Source organism: Emydura macquarii, unplaced genomic scaffold (genome assembly GCF_026122565.2).
Source record: "Emydura macquarii macquarii isolate MOO-44397 ecotype Brisbane River unplaced genomic scaffold, CSIRO-AGI_Emac_v2 contig_3506, whole genome shotgun sequence".
In the NCBI taxonomy this organism is placed as follows: Eukaryota; Metazoa; Chordata; order Testudines; family Chelidae; genus Emydura; species Emydura macquarii.
The window spans coordinates 6,263,376-6,280,923 of NW_027133643.1; the positions used below are offsets into that span (position 1 = coordinate 6,263,376).

Consider the following 17,548-nt stretch of genomic DNA (forward strand, 5'->3'; position numbering starts at 1 on the left):
AATCAAGGAAATGAGAGAAGAGATGTTAAATACAATTCCCCCAACAACCCACTATATTTCTGAGTATGTCAGCTACTTATCTGCATTAAAAACATAGGGAAAGGAATGCCATTTATACAAGGAAATGGTGATGAGGCTAGCCTAACCACCTAAGCCACCACTTTGGGAAAGGGAAAGGGAAAGCATCCTTAGCATATTCCCTTGATTGGAAAAAAAAGCACATGGAAGGATAGCTGAGTTTTTCTTCTGTTAAAACCCTGCCCCCCAAAAATATCAAACAAATAATAATTTTAGTATTCAAGATACAAAAACAGCTTTACAACTGATTTAAAGCCTATTTCAGTCTTCAGCAAACACAGAGATGGCTTACAAATCAAAGTCAGCTTCCACTTCATAACAATAAAATTTCAGACCCTTCGTTTCTGGAATATTACTGCTTTTTTCAAGTAGTTTATACTACCAAGGATTCAACTTTGTATCTTACAACACACTTGAAATGGGTAGTAGCTCCCCTAGAAATGCATTGCAGTTTCTTTTTAATATCATCCTTAGATATTAATTCAAATGATTTATTATTCAACTTTTTTAAAAAAAGAATTCATGTAGTGCTCTTGAAAATAAGGGTTTAACAGCAGATGTGTGAGCCTGGTATCCTGCAGAAATGCAGTATGTCATGTTCCCATTCTATTTAGGTTTGGTCTCCACTGAATGTATGTTTAGTGGCTCATTCGTGTGTCCATTTATTAACATTAAAAGAGCATCAGATAGCTTGGAATGGTTCATCACAATATGCAGTCTACTTGAGAGACTCCAAACTATGATATTGGAGGGGTTTATAGCCAGGAGTTCAGGTTTTGAGGTGATAGCCTCACACAGTAACACTCTATGGCATAAAGCTAGGTACACAGTACTTAAAATTCACACAGCAAATATTGACAAAGAAAGGACCAGAACATTGATCTCCTGTGCACTGAACTCTAGACCAGTGGTTTTCAACCTTTACATATCTTTTTTTCTTTTTCCACTTTTTGTATTTAATTTTTATTATATGGGAGACTTTCTTGCTTTTTCATTTTCTTTATTATTAGTGTGTGAAAAAGTGACTGAATATGCGTGTGAGCATCCAAAAAGCCAGCATAGGAGGCAAACCAGAAAGAAAAAGTTCCCCACGTTTAAATAGCCCTAATTGTTGTCTTTATTAGACACTCATTAAAGGCTGTTCTGTGTTTAATTCCTGAGACTGTCCATCTGTAATTTTTGATAATTAAAGAGTAGTTAAACTTCTGCTTATCAAGAATGTTGTGGCTAAGTCTGTATTATAATATGCATTGGGGAAAGACAGATGTAGAGGAAAGGGGCCACCACATAAGAATTAAGTGCTTGTCTATGTGGTGAGGTACTGCATGGCAAGCCAGGGTGTGAATCTATAGTGTACCAGCTTGCTGCGCAGTAACATCCTGCGGGTAGCCGTGTGCACATGGGATATTGCCACACAGCAAGTCAGTGAGCCATAGATTCACTCCCTGGCTTTTTATGCAGTAACTTGCTGGGCATACAAACCATAAGAAGGAAGCTTCAGTTGGCTACAAGCTTGTGGTTCAAACATTTAAAAGACATTGGGGTTTCAGTCCTACACTATTTACTAAGACTCACATTATAGATTTAATTGACTTCAGCAAAATTCTCTATGTGATTTATAATCAAACTGACAACCACCTTCCTCAACTCCCTCTTAGAATTTATAAATAAATATTAAATAATTTTGGTATTAAGTGAATAATTTAACTCTAATCCAATAGTGAGATTAATTTAAGATTTGATTTAATTTAATTCTTATTTAACAGTTGAAGTGTTTTATTCTTAATTTAGTATTAATAGTAACTTAACTCTGATGTTTTCTTAATTTTATTTTACTTTAAAACTTTTACTGAAGTTCATAAAATAGGAACAGAGTCACATTTCTTTCAATAAGCAATGGGGGACCAGAACGCTTGAGGGCCTGCGATGAATACTAGCTGGTCAAGCTAAAAGTCTGATTAGTTCCCCTAATAAATCTGTGGTTTTTACAAAATGAAGGGAATGTCGCATGGCCAAGAAAACAGATCTAAGTGCCTCAATTTATTGTTTCAGAGACTGCTCTAGTGACTTTGATCTGTACCTATATGTAAACACAGCCCTCGTTGAAGATGAGTAAGTAACACATTTGGAATAACAGTCCTACTGCTTAAAAAGCACAGGATGAAGAGCCAAGAAATATGGAAGCTTACTTCCAGCTCTTCCACAGGCATGCTAAGCGACAATGGGCAAATCACAGCTTCCTGGTGCTTCAGTTTCCTCAGCTGTAAAATGGTAATGGCACTTCCTTACCTCAGTGTGTTGAGGCATGATTCAGGAGTGTTTGCAAAATGCTTCAAGATGCTCAGATGGAAGGCACTAGAAAAGCACTACATCAGATACCAATAAATTGAACCCTGAAATTGAGATGTGACAGTTACAATTCCTTTTCTAGTTAGCTGTCCAGTGGAATTTTGATATTTAAGGCAACATTTAATTTCAAACCTGCATGTATGTTCTGCAGTCTGAGATCTCAATTTTTTAAAAAGCTTTACAAATCCATCTTTTAAAAGGAAGATGACTCTGCTGCAGGGTGGATTGATTTAAATCACCAAGAGAAAATCATTGATTTAAATCAAGTTTCCCACTGATACTTCTTCACATATTTCTTAAACAATGGTGCAAATCTGATCACTAAAACATGTTAATTTACAACTCAATACAGCATTTTACAATGTCTAGGAGGGTATACTTTGAGTAATTTTTTAGATAACTTGATTTTTATTAATTTAGGAAATAGTACATAATACTCATTAACTGTGTCAGCAGCAGTACATTAGGAATGGTAAGAAGTAAATCATACACAGAAACACAATAGCACTTAAACGAAATCTTAAATGTTACATAATTTTTTCACATTTGCAATTGCAGCAGTATCCTGAGTTGCCAGCTGTCCTTAAACTTTTTTTTTTTAATTTTCAAATTTTATTAACTCTAACAGACAAGTCATCACAATACTAAACATACGCTGTTCTTAAAACTTCTACAACTAGCTCTCATCTTCCCCACTCCCCGGTCATTTTTATTCACAGACAAACAGAAATAAGGGTTTTCCTGCTTTTTCAACTCGCAGTCGATTTCTTAGCTTTGAGTGAATAATACCAAACGATGAAAATATTCTGTCTGTGCCTGCAGAGAAAGCTACTGCTGTGAAAAGTTGGCTTAGCAACTGAAGGAACTCTGTTTCAAAGTGCCTGGCTAATGATTTCCACCAATTCAGGCGAGTGACTTTGTTCAAAACATCAGCAGTAAACATGTTCTGTTTAAATGGTTCAACTCCAGCCCTGAAATTTATTTTGACTGGCATAACTGAGGAGTGATTTTTTGATGCCTATGCCATGGCAGCATCATCTTCTTCAGAAGTTAGGCATCTAACCTTTATATCTGGGGTCGAGAATGTTCACAAGAAAATGAGGTGGCGTTAGTGCTTGATCCATTCGCTTCTTTATTGCCTGCAGTTTAACTTTCTGGTGAGGTATTTTTTTCTTCAATGTCTCCTGAAGTGCATTCCAAATTTCAACAGCATCAGCAATGCAGCAACAATTTATCTGAAGTTTAAGGCTACTGGTATAGGCTTCAGTATACTGAGAATATCCTCTACATTCCTCTTTAATCCAATGTTAGATACTTTGGATAAGAGACTTCCATCTATTTTATCACAATTTTCTTCACAAACTTTTTTGAGAATAGGCCAGTTTTTAATAAATTGTTCAAAACAATCAACCACAGAATTCCATCGAACATCTTGAGGGAGAATTAGTTTGGATCCACCTGCTCTCTTCAGTGAAGCTGAAGAAAAATGGTTGTTACGGAAGTATTTTGCGACTTCAACAACATTTTCTTTTATTCCTGGAGAAGACGTACTTAGATCTTTGGCTAAAAGATGCATTTAATGGGCACTGCAGCCATATGTTATTAAGGACCATCCTTCCGTTTCTTCTTCTAAGTATCTTCTCATCTTAGACAATGCTGCAAATGTGACAATGACAAAACTGCACACATGACAGTTAAATTTTTGTTCACAGTTTATTACAGCTTTCACTGCCACTTCTTTGAAATATTCTGTTGTGTGGGTATTTCCCAATTTATCTATTGTTTCAGAAAAAATCCAAAAAATCCGATTTAAATTAAAAAAAATAATTTTTTTTATTTAAAAAAAAAATTGATTTTTATTCACCCTGCTCTGCTGTCTAGGATCCATTGTGGCAGATGCTGAGAGCTGTTTTTTTTTTTTTTTTTTTTTTTTTTTTTAAATCAACCACCACCCAGAGTCACTTCTTTGCACTTTATACAATGATTTCAACCAAATATCTCAAAACACTTTGCCTACCTTATAATATGAGGTGTAATGTTTGCATTCTATTCATTTTATCAACTGGTGGACATCAGCACATTGGTTAAGTGATTTTCCCAAGTGGCACACAAGTGGCAGATCTGGGAACAGAACCAAAGATTTTCTACTCCCAATTGTCTGCTCTTAACATTAGCCTAAATTAATCTAATCCATATTGCTCACAGTAAACTTGACATTCATTTCTAAACATAAGAGCATCAAAACTAAACTCAGAAAAATGGAATCTTCCACATTATGAAACTGTTGTTCAGTTAACAATCTACCTTTGCAGAACTTCATTAGTGCAAGTTAGTTAGTGACGGGGAGACCCGTTGTGATTTACAGAATTGTATCAGTTAATACATGCCAAAATATGCAGTGTTCACTTATTTTGAGTGCAGTCTAGCTTTAACTGTTGATAATACTTCATAATATTTAGGTAAGCGTTCTGCATTACAAGAGTAATTAAGTTTATGCAAGACAAGAAGTCGCTACAGCACTTTGCTATTAATTCTTTGTAAAGTAGGGAGAGACTGCTTCATGTGTGAAAATGAAGAAGCACACTGATTAACAAAGTCAGGAAGGTTCTATTTTACTGCTGTTCTGCTATTGAAGTGACTCCAAAAAAGTCTCAAACTGATTAAGCATTTGGATGATTTACCTAATTTCTACAGAATGTCAACTCCTTTAGCTCAAGTTTGTGCTATTTCACACGAATGCAAGTGTAGCTTGCTGCACAGGGACGGGAAGCAGTTAAGATTTAGTAGCACTTGTATGGGAGGATGCAATATTGCTTTTTATTTCACAACAGGTAAGTAAGTCTTATGGCTGGCTCCATCCAGCTGAAGCTAACTGGGATTCTTTTTACTGGTGAATTTAAATATGCTCCTATCAAACCTCTCAGTATACACATTCAGAGCAAAATGTAGGCTCTGAGAAGTAACATGTTACCAAGGATGTATCTCTGGCTTAACCTTCTTTGTTACAATCCCTTATATTAATAATTAAACAGGATAGATTCATCTTAGATTTCCCATTTCCTTCATTCAAAACTACAAGCTATATAAACAAAACCAGTGTACTGTATAAGACTGGATACAGGAATGTCACAAACACACACACGAGGAAATCCTCTCAGCCCAAAGCCAGTCTATAAATTAAACTTATTTAATTAAGATTTTATAAGAGCGCTGCTGGAACCGGAATTCCTCGTTTCTACGGTAATGGCGTGATGTTGCCATTCAGTGTGCCCCAGCCCACCTGACTAGATGTTCACAGTCCAGCATAGTGCCCAAATATTAGTAAGGCTCTTGATACAAACAGCCTAAGCCTATGGTTTGCACACATTTGATTTCCTATGGGGTATAGTGCAATGCCCCAAAACTGATCCCTTTAGTGTAACCACGGTACTCTCTGGAAACCATGACAGATCAGGAGGTGCAATGGCACCAACCGCAAAAGTTTTTTGGCCTCATTTTTAAGGCTAGGTAACTAGCATTAGCCTAGGGAAGGTAAAGCTGTTATAAAAAGGGCCATATTGTAGGCTTCTTCTGTGGCTACGTACATGTAATTTAAAAAATCTAAAGGTGAAAACGTTTTAAATTCTATGACAAGAAATATTTTATACAGATTTGTATACAGGTATATTCCACATTCATAGTTGCAATTCTATGGTCTAAGTAATTGCGCTGATGCTGAGGAGTAAGTACTGATAAACATTTTAGAGTGATCACACACAAACATACTGCTTGCCAGAACTCCAATTTACATTCCTTATTAGGAATTAAAAATTGTGCCTTAATGAATGACAGATTTCCAGAATTAAAAAACAAAATCAGTAGTATTGATTGTTTCTGTCAGGACACTAAATATTGATATCACAGTGCTGCAATAACACTAGAGGTATAAAAATGTTTGCCTAATGACAAAATAAGTCAGTAGGGAACATTTTTCAGGATTCTAAACAAGGTATTAAATTAGGGCAAGCACAATAAATTAGCAAGGAAAACAAAATGGACATTTCTCCTTTAAATCTCAGTATGTATCACTAGCCATTAGACCACCTTGCTTATGAAAATAAAGTGCCTAATTCTGTTTGCTATGAAGAGAACAGGAGAATATCATGCCAGTTCTAAGCCTCCATACATGGAGTTTAGTTCAGATTCCTAGTGCTACTTACACCCACTTACTAATGTGGGAGTGTAAAAGGAGTCTAATGGTGAATCTTACACAGCAAGGAGCTAGGATAAATGTAAATTTAAGTAGGGGGTAACTTTCTTCAACTCATCTCCTTACACCCTTCCGTTAGCTGCTTTTTTGGGGACGAGGGGGGGCGCACAATGCTCCTTCTCTCTAACCCCACAGCCTGTGAACTACACCCTGCTAGGCTCCCTTAAACTCCACAAGCCAGATACAGAGACAATGAGTAAGGGAGGTGTAAATTGCACATTGCTAAAGCATGTGAAAGTAGAAGGGTATTCTGTGCATGTGCAAGAGTCTGTATTTGTGCAAGTAAGGCAAGAGGAGGAGCTGATGAAGCAAGGTAAATTCAGACTACCTCCAACTCCTCTGAATTTGGCCCAAAGAGTGTGGCCAAAATTTACATATTGAAAACTATTCCTATGGCAGATTTAACATACCCAAGGGTTTCTGAAAATAAGGGTTACAAAAGACGTAAGCACCTCCCTCGTCCTCCCAGCCGTCTTCTTTCAAAGAGCTACTGTTTGTTAATCCGAAAGCATTCCAAATGATCTGCTGGAATTAACTTCTAACACTGGCAATTTGTTTTTATCCCCATTTTCCTTCAGTATTTCACTTCCTTATTAAACAGCTGCCACAGAATAGCACTTTAGACTGGGAAGATGACCAGAAAATGCAGCTAGAGAATGTTATATCAAAGAGACTTCCTGCCCAGCTGAGAAACTGCCTATATACAAAGCAAGTTGACCTCTCACCTCCACTGACTACAAACATCACCTCTATAACGTGCCCTGAGTCAATCTAGTCATTTAGAAGCATTAATTTTGATGTGAAAACTACTTCAATACACAACAGATTACATGCCAAGCGATTTACAAGTCCTTTGAAATACAAAGCTAGAATTTAATATATTAGTAACTATGAGTCTATTTCTTATCCAATACTCCCCTCTTCAAGTAGTTTCTTGGTATCTGTCTCTACTTTTGGGCCACCAAGGTTCATAGTGAAAGATATGTCAAGTTACTTAAAAAAAATCAAAACCAAGCGCTGAAAAATTTAAATAGGCAGAGCCGAGAAAAAAAGTCCTCTACCTGAGTCAGTAGTCTTTAGAAATGCAGGTGCAGAGAACTGGGAGTGTGTTAAATTCTAATTCCACTTGATATTCACATGGAAACTAGACAGGAATTTAAAGACAGCATTCACCGCAAAGCTTTATCTGATTGCTTAATTATTTTACAAGGCCAATGCTTATGTAAAACACATTTTAAAACTTCCAGAATACCATGCAAAGATCTTCATATTGTATAGTTCAAAATCAGTATTTGCAAGGCACAGGATTATCTGAAATTTACAGCAAGATCATTAATTTTTTTAGTTAAAGACTAAGATTTGTCACACATGGCAAATACAATTACTCTTTGCAAATATATAGCTCCTTCTATGCAAGGATGTCACAGCACTTCAAAAACCTTTATGCTCACAGTACACTTATGTGGTGGGCAAGTACCATTATTTGCATTTTACAGCAGGAAAATGGAGCAGAGAACTATGCCCAAAGTCACACTGTAAGTCTGTGGCAGAGCCAGGAACAGAATCCACACTTCTTGACTCACATTATCATTAAACAAAGACTACCCTCTCTTCCCTCATTGTTGCATCTCAGTTTTGAGATGCATACAGTACAGCTAGTGAAAAATAGCTTCTATCACTATTGTTCACGAAAGTTAATGGCCCATTTCCCTCTTTTCTATGAGGCAGAATATGGGAAGAATGTTGGCAGAATGATGGAATTCCACCTAGAACATAAAACCACATTTGAAAAGAATCTTGGATGAGTCTATATTACAACCTTATCCTTGTACAGTAAGTGGAACAAAAACTCATACATCACAATTGCAAGCAGAGAGGACATGTTTAAAGTGAGTCAGGGATAGCTTGGAGGCATACAATTTGTTAGTCACACTTTAACAAGGAGGTCACAGTAATGATTGTCAGAAACCATTTAAAAGAGTGAGGGAACATCCAAGGAGAGACTCCACAACCATTATAGCCTGCATGATTGCTACCACATTCCTACATACTACTAAACATTGTAGTTTAATATCAGTCATGGTTTCTTATGGGATCACACAGAATTTGTGGGCTCTCTGGTCAAGCTCCCCGAGTTCCCCTGGCTTGCCTACCAAAACCCTCCCTCTTCCTAGTTACAGAATCCCTGCACTTGGTCTCTGCACACTAGTGGGTTTGCTCCATTTTGAGCCTTTCCGTCCCTGGGAAGATCTCACTATAAAACAAAACTTAGAATTAACTACACATTTTACTTTGTAATGTTAATAGGGAATAAAGGGAAGCTGGTTTACTAGGATCCTGCACATTGAACAAAAGCCAATCAAGCTGAAAAAGATATTGTACTTCTGCTTCTTTCAAGTATAATGGGATTTTTCATTGGAGAAGCTTTATTGTACTATATGCTCAATACTGGGCCATAAGGGAGAAGAATTTTTTCTATATGGCTCAGTGAATGTTCAAATTTAAGAAAGACTGATGACAATCACACTTCTTGAGTTTTCTTGCTTTTTTCCTTTCCTTCTCTTCAAGTGAAAAATTGTATAAGTCAAGCCCATGACAGAGAAAGAAGTATACATTTTGCTCACTTCCTGATACCACTTTCTGAAGAGAAAGTATGTAGATGTATTGCCAAAAAATTGACATTCATCCACAGCCCTGTTTCAAGCATGTACAACAGATTATCTTATGGTTAGCAAGGGATATATGAAAAGAGTAAACACTTCATGTTTCTTGTTAGAACAGCTGAATTTAAAATTCAACATGTTTAAGGAACGGAGGTGTACTGAGTTCTAGATTCTTTTCAAATCAAGTTGTCTCTTAGTTGGAGTAAATCTGATATGTATTCAATTTATGTTATGCTAACAGGGCCTAATCATCACTTGTATAAACAGGTACAACTTAGCTGGTCCAAGGTGTTTTGCCCTATGCATGGAGGACCTTTTGGGGCAACTGTAACCCTACTGTGCTACTTAACTGTGTTTTGGAAGGGTTGCACAAATAAATATTCAAACTCCTTTGTTCTTTGCATCTCTGAAATTTGACATTCAATTTTTATTTTTCTTGGCAAGATGGGCATGGAGATGTCAACAAGATTGACTGTAGTTGATAGTTAGGCCAGAGCTATTTGCAATGAAATTTAGTTACAAGTTAGTTCACTCTAAGTCAATAAACTAGCTTGCTGTACAGTTCAAATTTCAGTCTACATAAAAAGAGAAATTTGTAATTTTCCCCTTTTTCTTAACCATGACATACAAAATATATTCAGTGCATCCAGATAGCTCAGTGGTAGCAGCCTTATTTCTGGGTTGGTGGATGAGGAATTCATTTTTCACACCATGATTAGGAATCCTCTCCCAGGCTGACTCTGTAGAACTTGAGATGAGCAGGAGGGCTGTTGATGTGGTATCCTTCATGTTATCTTAAAGTGACATTCTTCCAGCATCCAATACCTATCCAGGTGTCATGTCATCTTTGAAAAGGAAAAAGTTGAACCTCTGTTCTGGCCAACATTCTCACTCACTCAGCATAATAGATTCTAACATCCAAGTTTCTGCATAGATCAGCGAGTGCATAATGGTCACATTTGACTATACACCAGTCACCATTAGATTTATAAATGATTGAGTGCTTTATGAATTATAGAGAGGCAGCAGAACTACAACTGAAAATGTGGACTACAAACCCATTCTGCATCTTATATCATGTCCTAAGCTCTACCATTTTCGTATTACTAAAAATGCTAACTTTGTAAGGCACACATACTGGTACAATGTAATTCACCAGACCACCACAGTTCCATCTAGGGGAAAACATTTAGTAGTAAGCAAATTCCATCCACAAGATAAAGATCTAAATAAAAAAGAATAGCACTCCTGCACTGTGTACCACTTTGTAAGTGATAACCTAGAAATAGATTTAACCAACAGGCAATATCATATTTACTGTACTGTGCATACTTTTTGGCTCTCTAAGTCTTCAAATGCTAGCATGAAGTTCAACAGAAATATGCTGGTTTATGCTGAATACTTTTGCTACAATTTGTGTTTTCAGTGACTTTCAACAGTTTCATATGCCAGAAGTACATTCTAAATACAAAACTTGCTGTCTTTTCAGATCTCATACATATCAAGACTTTATATTAACTATTCCATCTCAGGGGTTGCCCAGGCATAAGAATTGCAAGGGCTGTTCAGTTCTCTCCAAGCTGGAGGATCTCATTTTGCAGTACCCCTGAAGTCAGTACCGAACAGGGGCCTCAACTCTGCCCTGCTCAGTACTCAAGAAAAGTGCCAACCAGTGGAGAAGAGCAGCAGACACCTCCTTCTATTTTTGCTGCAGATGCTCTGTAGGAAGGAAATAATTTGCAGAGCATGGGCTCCAATGCAAACCAGAATCTGAGGCATGGGGAAAACGGCCTCACACCAACCTTTCTCCACCTAATTTCCCCAGCACCACAAGGAGGTGGGACAGAAGTCCTACTGAAGGAAGTGATGGAGAGTGCCTGAACTCCACTACCACTCAAGAGTTTTTAATCAGCAAGACCCGCAGCTAGCAGTAAAAAGTTTGAAACTACATCTTTCCCCACACTTTTCATTACCGCTTATCCAATAGGGCAGGAAAAAGTCCCAGGAGAAGATGGTGGAAGGAAAAATAGATGCAAAATAGATTAAATATAGGTTGGAGACTGTCTCTTCTGGCTACTGTTCCAATTAATAATTCAAGGATCAAAACTATACTTCATGGCCACTGGTATGGGACCAGTTACACAAAAAGTTCGCTGGTCCTGAGTGTAATTCTATTTGTCTTGAACAATATTTGTTGATGTGGCAGTTCAAACTGATTCAGGTCAAAACTAACAACTGGATTCATAAAGATACACATCTTTATCCCGATTAAACCTATCAAACTTTGTACTACTGGCCCTTGGTCTGCAATGACACTGGTTCAGGACTACAGCAAAAATAAGACCCTGGCCCAGCAGTTTTAGTTTCCCTGCCATCATTAGATTAGTAACTCAAAAAATGCTGTTAACACCTCAGATGTGTGAATTGTTTAGATACTAGTTTTCTTGGTGTTCACTCCCTACCTATAAAAACTTGAAACTAACATTAAAAACAACCAGAGTCCTGTAGCACCTTAAAGACTAACAAATTTCTGCAGGCATAAGCTTTCGTGGGCTGCAACCCACTTTGTTAGATGCATGAAGTTAGATGCATGAAGTTAGAGGAGGATGCTTCATGCATCTGACGAAGTGGGTTTCAGTCCACGAAAGCTTATGCCCACAGAAATCTGTTAGTCTTTAAGGTGCTACAGGACTCTCGTTTTTGCTGTATACAGACTAACAAGGTTACCCCTCTGGAACTTGAAACTAACAGGAATTCCAGATCCTTTTTAATTTTTAAGTTAGGAAATGAAATTAACATCTAAAACTGCAGATCAGCAAGTGCCACTAATATGGGGTGAAGCACACAGCAAGTTACTGCTCTGTCATACTGCAGGATTTTTACAGTGATATATAATGAGCTCACAGCCCTCTAAGTTTTCTTCGCAATAACCAGAGTAACAGAGTTATCACCACCAAATTATCTCTTTAAAATTAGGTTCTGCCTTCACAGGAGAATTTTTATTTTGATCCAGTTAGAGGAGGATGCTAACAATATAACAGTCACAGTCTTCACTACCATCATCAAAGGATGAAAAAAGTTCCTTAGCTCTTCTCCCCACATAACAAATGTCTAATCCATTCACTGAAGATGGGCACAATCAGATAGGTTCATGGGACATGCTCACTGAAACTCACCCATTAGCCACAATGCTTAAACCAATAAAGGTTATTAATTACATCATCTTTATTAACACACAGCGTCCCTGCTCAAGATATTATATTCCTGACTCAATTCTTCCTTTGCCATGTTTTCATGGAATTTTATCTGAACACTGCACCTTTTAGATTCTCATCTAGAAACATCCTTTGCCACTGTCTAGCCTTAGACAGCATATCCTTAACATGTGGAATGTAAATACAAATTAACAAGTATATTATTTATGCAATTACAGTATACATTATTGCTGAGTTTATTATTAAATGCATCTATTTACAAGCACTTCTTTGGCACTTTAGTCACTGAATCAAAGTTATAACTCAACACAAAAAAATAAAACAATGTCAGAAAAATAAAAAACATGCCATAGTAAAAAGACTTCTGGAAATAAAAATGGATTTAACATTTCCTTCAAAAGGGTCTTATTCAGATGTTACCATAAGTTCCAAAGAGAGGGGATCCCACAATCCCAGAGCCACCAAGACACAGACAGTCTCCTCTTGCAAGCTTCAGGCTTAAAAGTCCCAAGATTATGGGGCCCCAAAGAACAGTACAGTATAAGAGGAATTAAGAGCTCAGAATGGTCTCCTAGACGCCAAGACTTAGTTTTTTGTTTTTTTTAACCTTAAATTTTAAATGGACTCCATAACCACACAGGCAGAAAATGCAGCAAGCAAAGAGACTCCCTTACATATCTGTAAGATGGATGAAGTTAATGATGGCTGAACAGACGTTTTGGTAGCTCATGGTAGGGAATTCTGCAATAATATAATCTGTCACAATAGCATGCATCACAATCAGCAAGTGAATTATATAACTATTTAAAATTCAATCACCTTTCTTACTTATCAAAAACTGTGAATACAAGTGCTTAGCATGCAACTCTAGTAACCACAACAAAGACCATCATATATAGGAGTTTCTAGGAATATTTCCAAATGCTGTGGAAATATTTTTCTCTGGCAAGTTTCCTGGATTCTCAAGATAACACCTTATTTAAAACCTCATTAAAATTATTCCAGAAACAACTCATCTGAAGCACAAAGAGGGCATCTGCAATTTCTATAAGAAAACAAAAAAAGGATCAACATGTATTCCCCCAAAATATTAATTTTGTAAAAACAAACTTTTATAAAACATAACCAAGTCTCCCAAGCCATTCCCCTGCAATGTTTGAAACCTGAACACTGCAACATTAAGAACTTAAAAGTAATTTTCATTGTCCGAGACAAGAAATATACAAAGATGAAGTAAAACAAACTGGATTTTAAAATGTATTCATTTTTAACAACGTAAGCTAGCATTAGAAAGAGAATCTTACATTGCAAACAAACATTTCTCAGTGGCCTGCATCCCTTTAACCAACTGTATATCTTGAGGCTCTGCTTCAGAAAGTGTCTATTATAATAATCTCCTAATTTAAGTATGTATAGGCATGCTCCAGGTTACAATTTAAAAAAAAAAAAACCTAAACAGAATAGATGGTCCCAACTCATACTTTAAAGGGGGAAAATTGGAATAAGTAAAAAGCTGTTGCAATGCAATACAAAAATAGCTAGGTACAGGGGATATCTAACCTTGTTTCCTAAATTATTCTTGCAAGCAGGACTTTCACATTACAAAAAGTTAGGCTCTCAATCTTGTAATCAGATCTGTGAGGGTGAAAGAACCTTTGCATCTGTGTGTATCCTATTGCTAAAATTGGGCAATTTCCCAAATGCTCCTAAACCCTCTGCAATTTCAGTCATATTTTAAGAAATGTTTTGTTTCCCTAGTTTCTGTGAGTAAAACTACCACTAAAGGAAAATATTTGACTTTGAAAGGAAAAGTGAAGTTCACTGTACATAGTGTCAAATACCCAAACTGAAAGGAATTTCCCCCTCTATCCTATCAGTTGTTACAAATGATATTTAAGATTATGATAGTACAATAGGTAAAAAAAAATCAGACAAATGTAATGTTTAAATGGACAGTGTCCCTTTAAATATCACACTGAAAAAAGCACCTTATCTCATGTGTAACTAGGCAAGTGTATTTGAAATTAAAGATGTTAAATACGCTTTCCTGCTGGTCATAAACTGCTTACTGACAACAGATCACACATATTGGGATCATGATACCCCCCAACCTCTCCCTCTAGCAGACACTAGAAATCAGTTTGTGGTTTACCCATTGTAACTTTGCCAATTCAAACAATGTATGGTTCTGATCTTGCAGACATCATCACACGAGTAATGTTATGCATGTAAGATGACCCATCGGTCTACATCCTCTAGTGGTGTACATCATACTCCATCTGCTGAAGATTTAACCCACACAGAGTTCAACAGAACTATTCATGTGCCTAAGATTTGCAGGATCAGGCCCTAAATAAGTGATGCAGTGAAAGCAGCGATACAGCTTGGATGTATACAGATGTTTGTACACATAACACAACATTTAAAAATACAGATAAGCACCCCCTATATTCAACAACCTAGACGTTAACTGGCTCATTTCTTAAAGGGATCATGGAAGAAATGAGTTTTGAGGGAAGAAGGTAGTGGATTTACAGATAAGTACAGAGAAGGCATCCACACACAAGAGGCAGCATCAGAGGCACAAAGATGTTTGCATGAGAAGGTGGCATAAGGGTTGATAAGGCTGGCATAACTGACAGAGCAGAGGAGTGATGAGAGAAGAGACAAAAGCAGAGCAGTAGAAAGAGGCAAAGTTGTGAAGGGGCAATATTCTTCAGTACCATCATCAAAAGGCTACACTGAAATATAGATAAATTTAAATTATAAAGTTTGAAAGTCAATATCTTAAGGCATTTTTACTTCAGTTCACCGTCTTTTAAGTGGTCATTTACTCTCATTTCCATTACTTTTATCTGTATTACCCTAGCATCCAGTAATAAACCCAACTATTTTTCTCCGTGCAGAGTAAATTAAGGTACTCACACTGATTTTTCTCTTTTCTTTCTTTTAATCAAATAAATAATAAATAATAATAATAATAATGAAAATATAGTGTACAGCCACCTGGCTGAGGCAATGAGGCAAAGAAAAAAAATCCCAGCAAAGCCACATCATACTGTATTCCTAGAATGCTTAGAGTGAATGGCAAGCACTTCACTTTCTAGAAACTGAAATAAAACAAACATGGCATATTTTCTTCACAATCACCCAACGGGAGAAAACCTCCCCGGTTGGCTTTTAGTGGGCAGTGGGGTGGGGCCAGGAGAGAGCAACACCTTGAATGAATTGATGGCTGAACCTGGCTACCACATGCCAAAGAAAGGTAGAACTGCTCCATTTTGGGGGCAACCCAAAAGAGGATCCATATTGTGGGAGAATGTAAAGCGACCATCGGACTGTGCTCCCTCAGCACACCAAGGGCTGCTCTCGCCTGTGCACCCAATGGGTTTTGGAAACACACCAGCTCCCCAATGCCTTTGGCCACTAGCCCAATCGTCCCGGTGGGTGGAGTTAAGAGACCAGGCGCTCCAACAACCAAGAGGCTGGGGCCGCTGCCAGGTATTTTGTGCACTAGGCCTGGGCTGGGAGGTGGCTGGGCAGCCCGCAATGCTGCCAGGCGAGCGGTGGGAGCAGTGCGGAGTGGACGGGCTTTCGCTCAGAGGGTCGCCTCGCCGCCCCGCCCCGCCCTCCCGCGCTGGGGCTCTGCGGGGGCTCAGCCCGTTAACCCGGGGATGAGGCGGCACCGGCCGGTCCGTTAGGTGCAGCACGACACCGGCTGACAGCTCTCCGCGCCGGGGGGCGAAGGCAGCCGTGAGGGCGGCCGGAGGAAGAGTGGCCCCGGCAGCTCCCCCCCCGCCCCCTCCTCCTCACCTCGGTCTCCACCACCTCATGGTAAGCGGGAGGTGGATCAAACCCGCCGCTGCTGCTGCTGCCGCCGCCGCCGCCGCCGCTCCCCCCGCCGCTGTCTCCATCCCCTCCGCGGGAGCCCTGCCCGCCCGCCGGGGAGCCGTGTCCGCCCGGCCCCGGCTGGCCCTGCCCGCTGTCCATGGGCTCGTAGCCGCCGTAGTGCAGGCCGGGCCGCTCGTTGGTGAGCAGCGCCACGGCCTCGTTGATGTCGTTCTTGGCCAGGCGCAGGGCCCTGCGGATGGCGGCCGCGTCCGAGAAGCCCATGCACAGCAGCGTGGTCATGTGCTGCTCCTCCTCGCTCTCCATGGCCGGGCCGGGCCGGGCCGGTGGGGGAAGGGGCCGGGAGGGAGCCCGGCTCAGGCTCAGGCGCTGCCCGCTCTGCGCGCCGCCATGTTGACGGCCGCCGCCTTCCTTCCTTTTCCTTCCCAAGCCCTTCTCCGCCTCAGTCACAGACCGCCGCGGACTCACTTCCCCGCCCCCACCCGGAAGCGGCCGGGGAAGCCGGGGTGGGGGGGGGACGCGCCTAGGACCCTGGTCACGTGACAGGGGAGGAGGCGAGGCTTCCTGGGCATGAATGGAGTCGGGGGGCTGGGAGGAGGAGGAGGAGGAGGAGGGGAGAGGCGGCGACGACCAGGGGCGGGGTTTACGGGAGGAGGTGGTTGCCATGGGAACCTGAGGGGGCTGCTGCGGGGGCAGGGAGTGGGAGAGGGAGAGGAAAGAGGCGCCTGTCCTGGGTGGGAGCGGGGCTTGAGGGGGAGAATGCAGCCTCCTGGAGAGCCTGAGGGGGAGAAGGGGCGCAGGCAGGGAGTTCCCAGGGAGCTGAGACTCCCGGGAGTGGAGGAGGAGGGCAATGGAGGGAGCTGCCAGGGATCTGAGCAGGGAGGCTGCGAGGCACTGAGGGGAGAAGAAGGAGGCCGCTAGGAGGAGATAGAAAGAGGAGTGGATGAGGAGGGCTTTCCAGAGTCTAATGCCACCCTGTCCTGTAGAGGGTGGGCAGCAAGCGCTGGGAAAGAGCCTCCCAAACCTGCCTGTGCCTGCTTTGCTCATTTGTGCCCATCAACCCTGTACTTGCACAAGCAGGCAGAACTGGTGGCACAAATGAGGACCCGACAGAGGTAAATGTGGGTACAAATGGTCAGGCAGAG

The 17,548-nt window shown here is 40.0% G+C and overlaps 1 protein-coding gene and 1 long non-coding RNA gene across 3 annotated transcripts in view; one reads left to right on the forward strand and one right to left on the reverse strand.

Annotated features, from left to right (window-relative positions):
* The window catches only part of USP24 (ubiquitin specific peptidase 24), a 91,621-nt gene extending 74,765 nt beyond the window's left edge, over positions 1–16,856 (reverse strand). Inside the window, exon 1 of the mRNA XM_067535596.1 lies at positions 16,368–16,856. Coding sequence (XP_067391697.1) covers positions 16,368–16,709 — 342 coding nt within the window. The 5' untranslated portion in view covers positions 16,710–16,856. The remainder of the gene's footprint in view (positions 1–16,367) is intronic.
* LOC137145039 (uncharacterized) overlaps positions 16,099–17,548 on the forward strand; it is a 44,609-nt gene continuing 43,159 nt past the window's right edge. For both annotated transcript variants that reach the window (XR_010917546.1, XR_010917545.1), the window contains exon 1: positions 16,099–16,388. This is a non-coding gene — a long non-coding RNA (uncharacterized lncRNA). The remainder of the gene's footprint in view (positions 16,389–17,548) is intronic.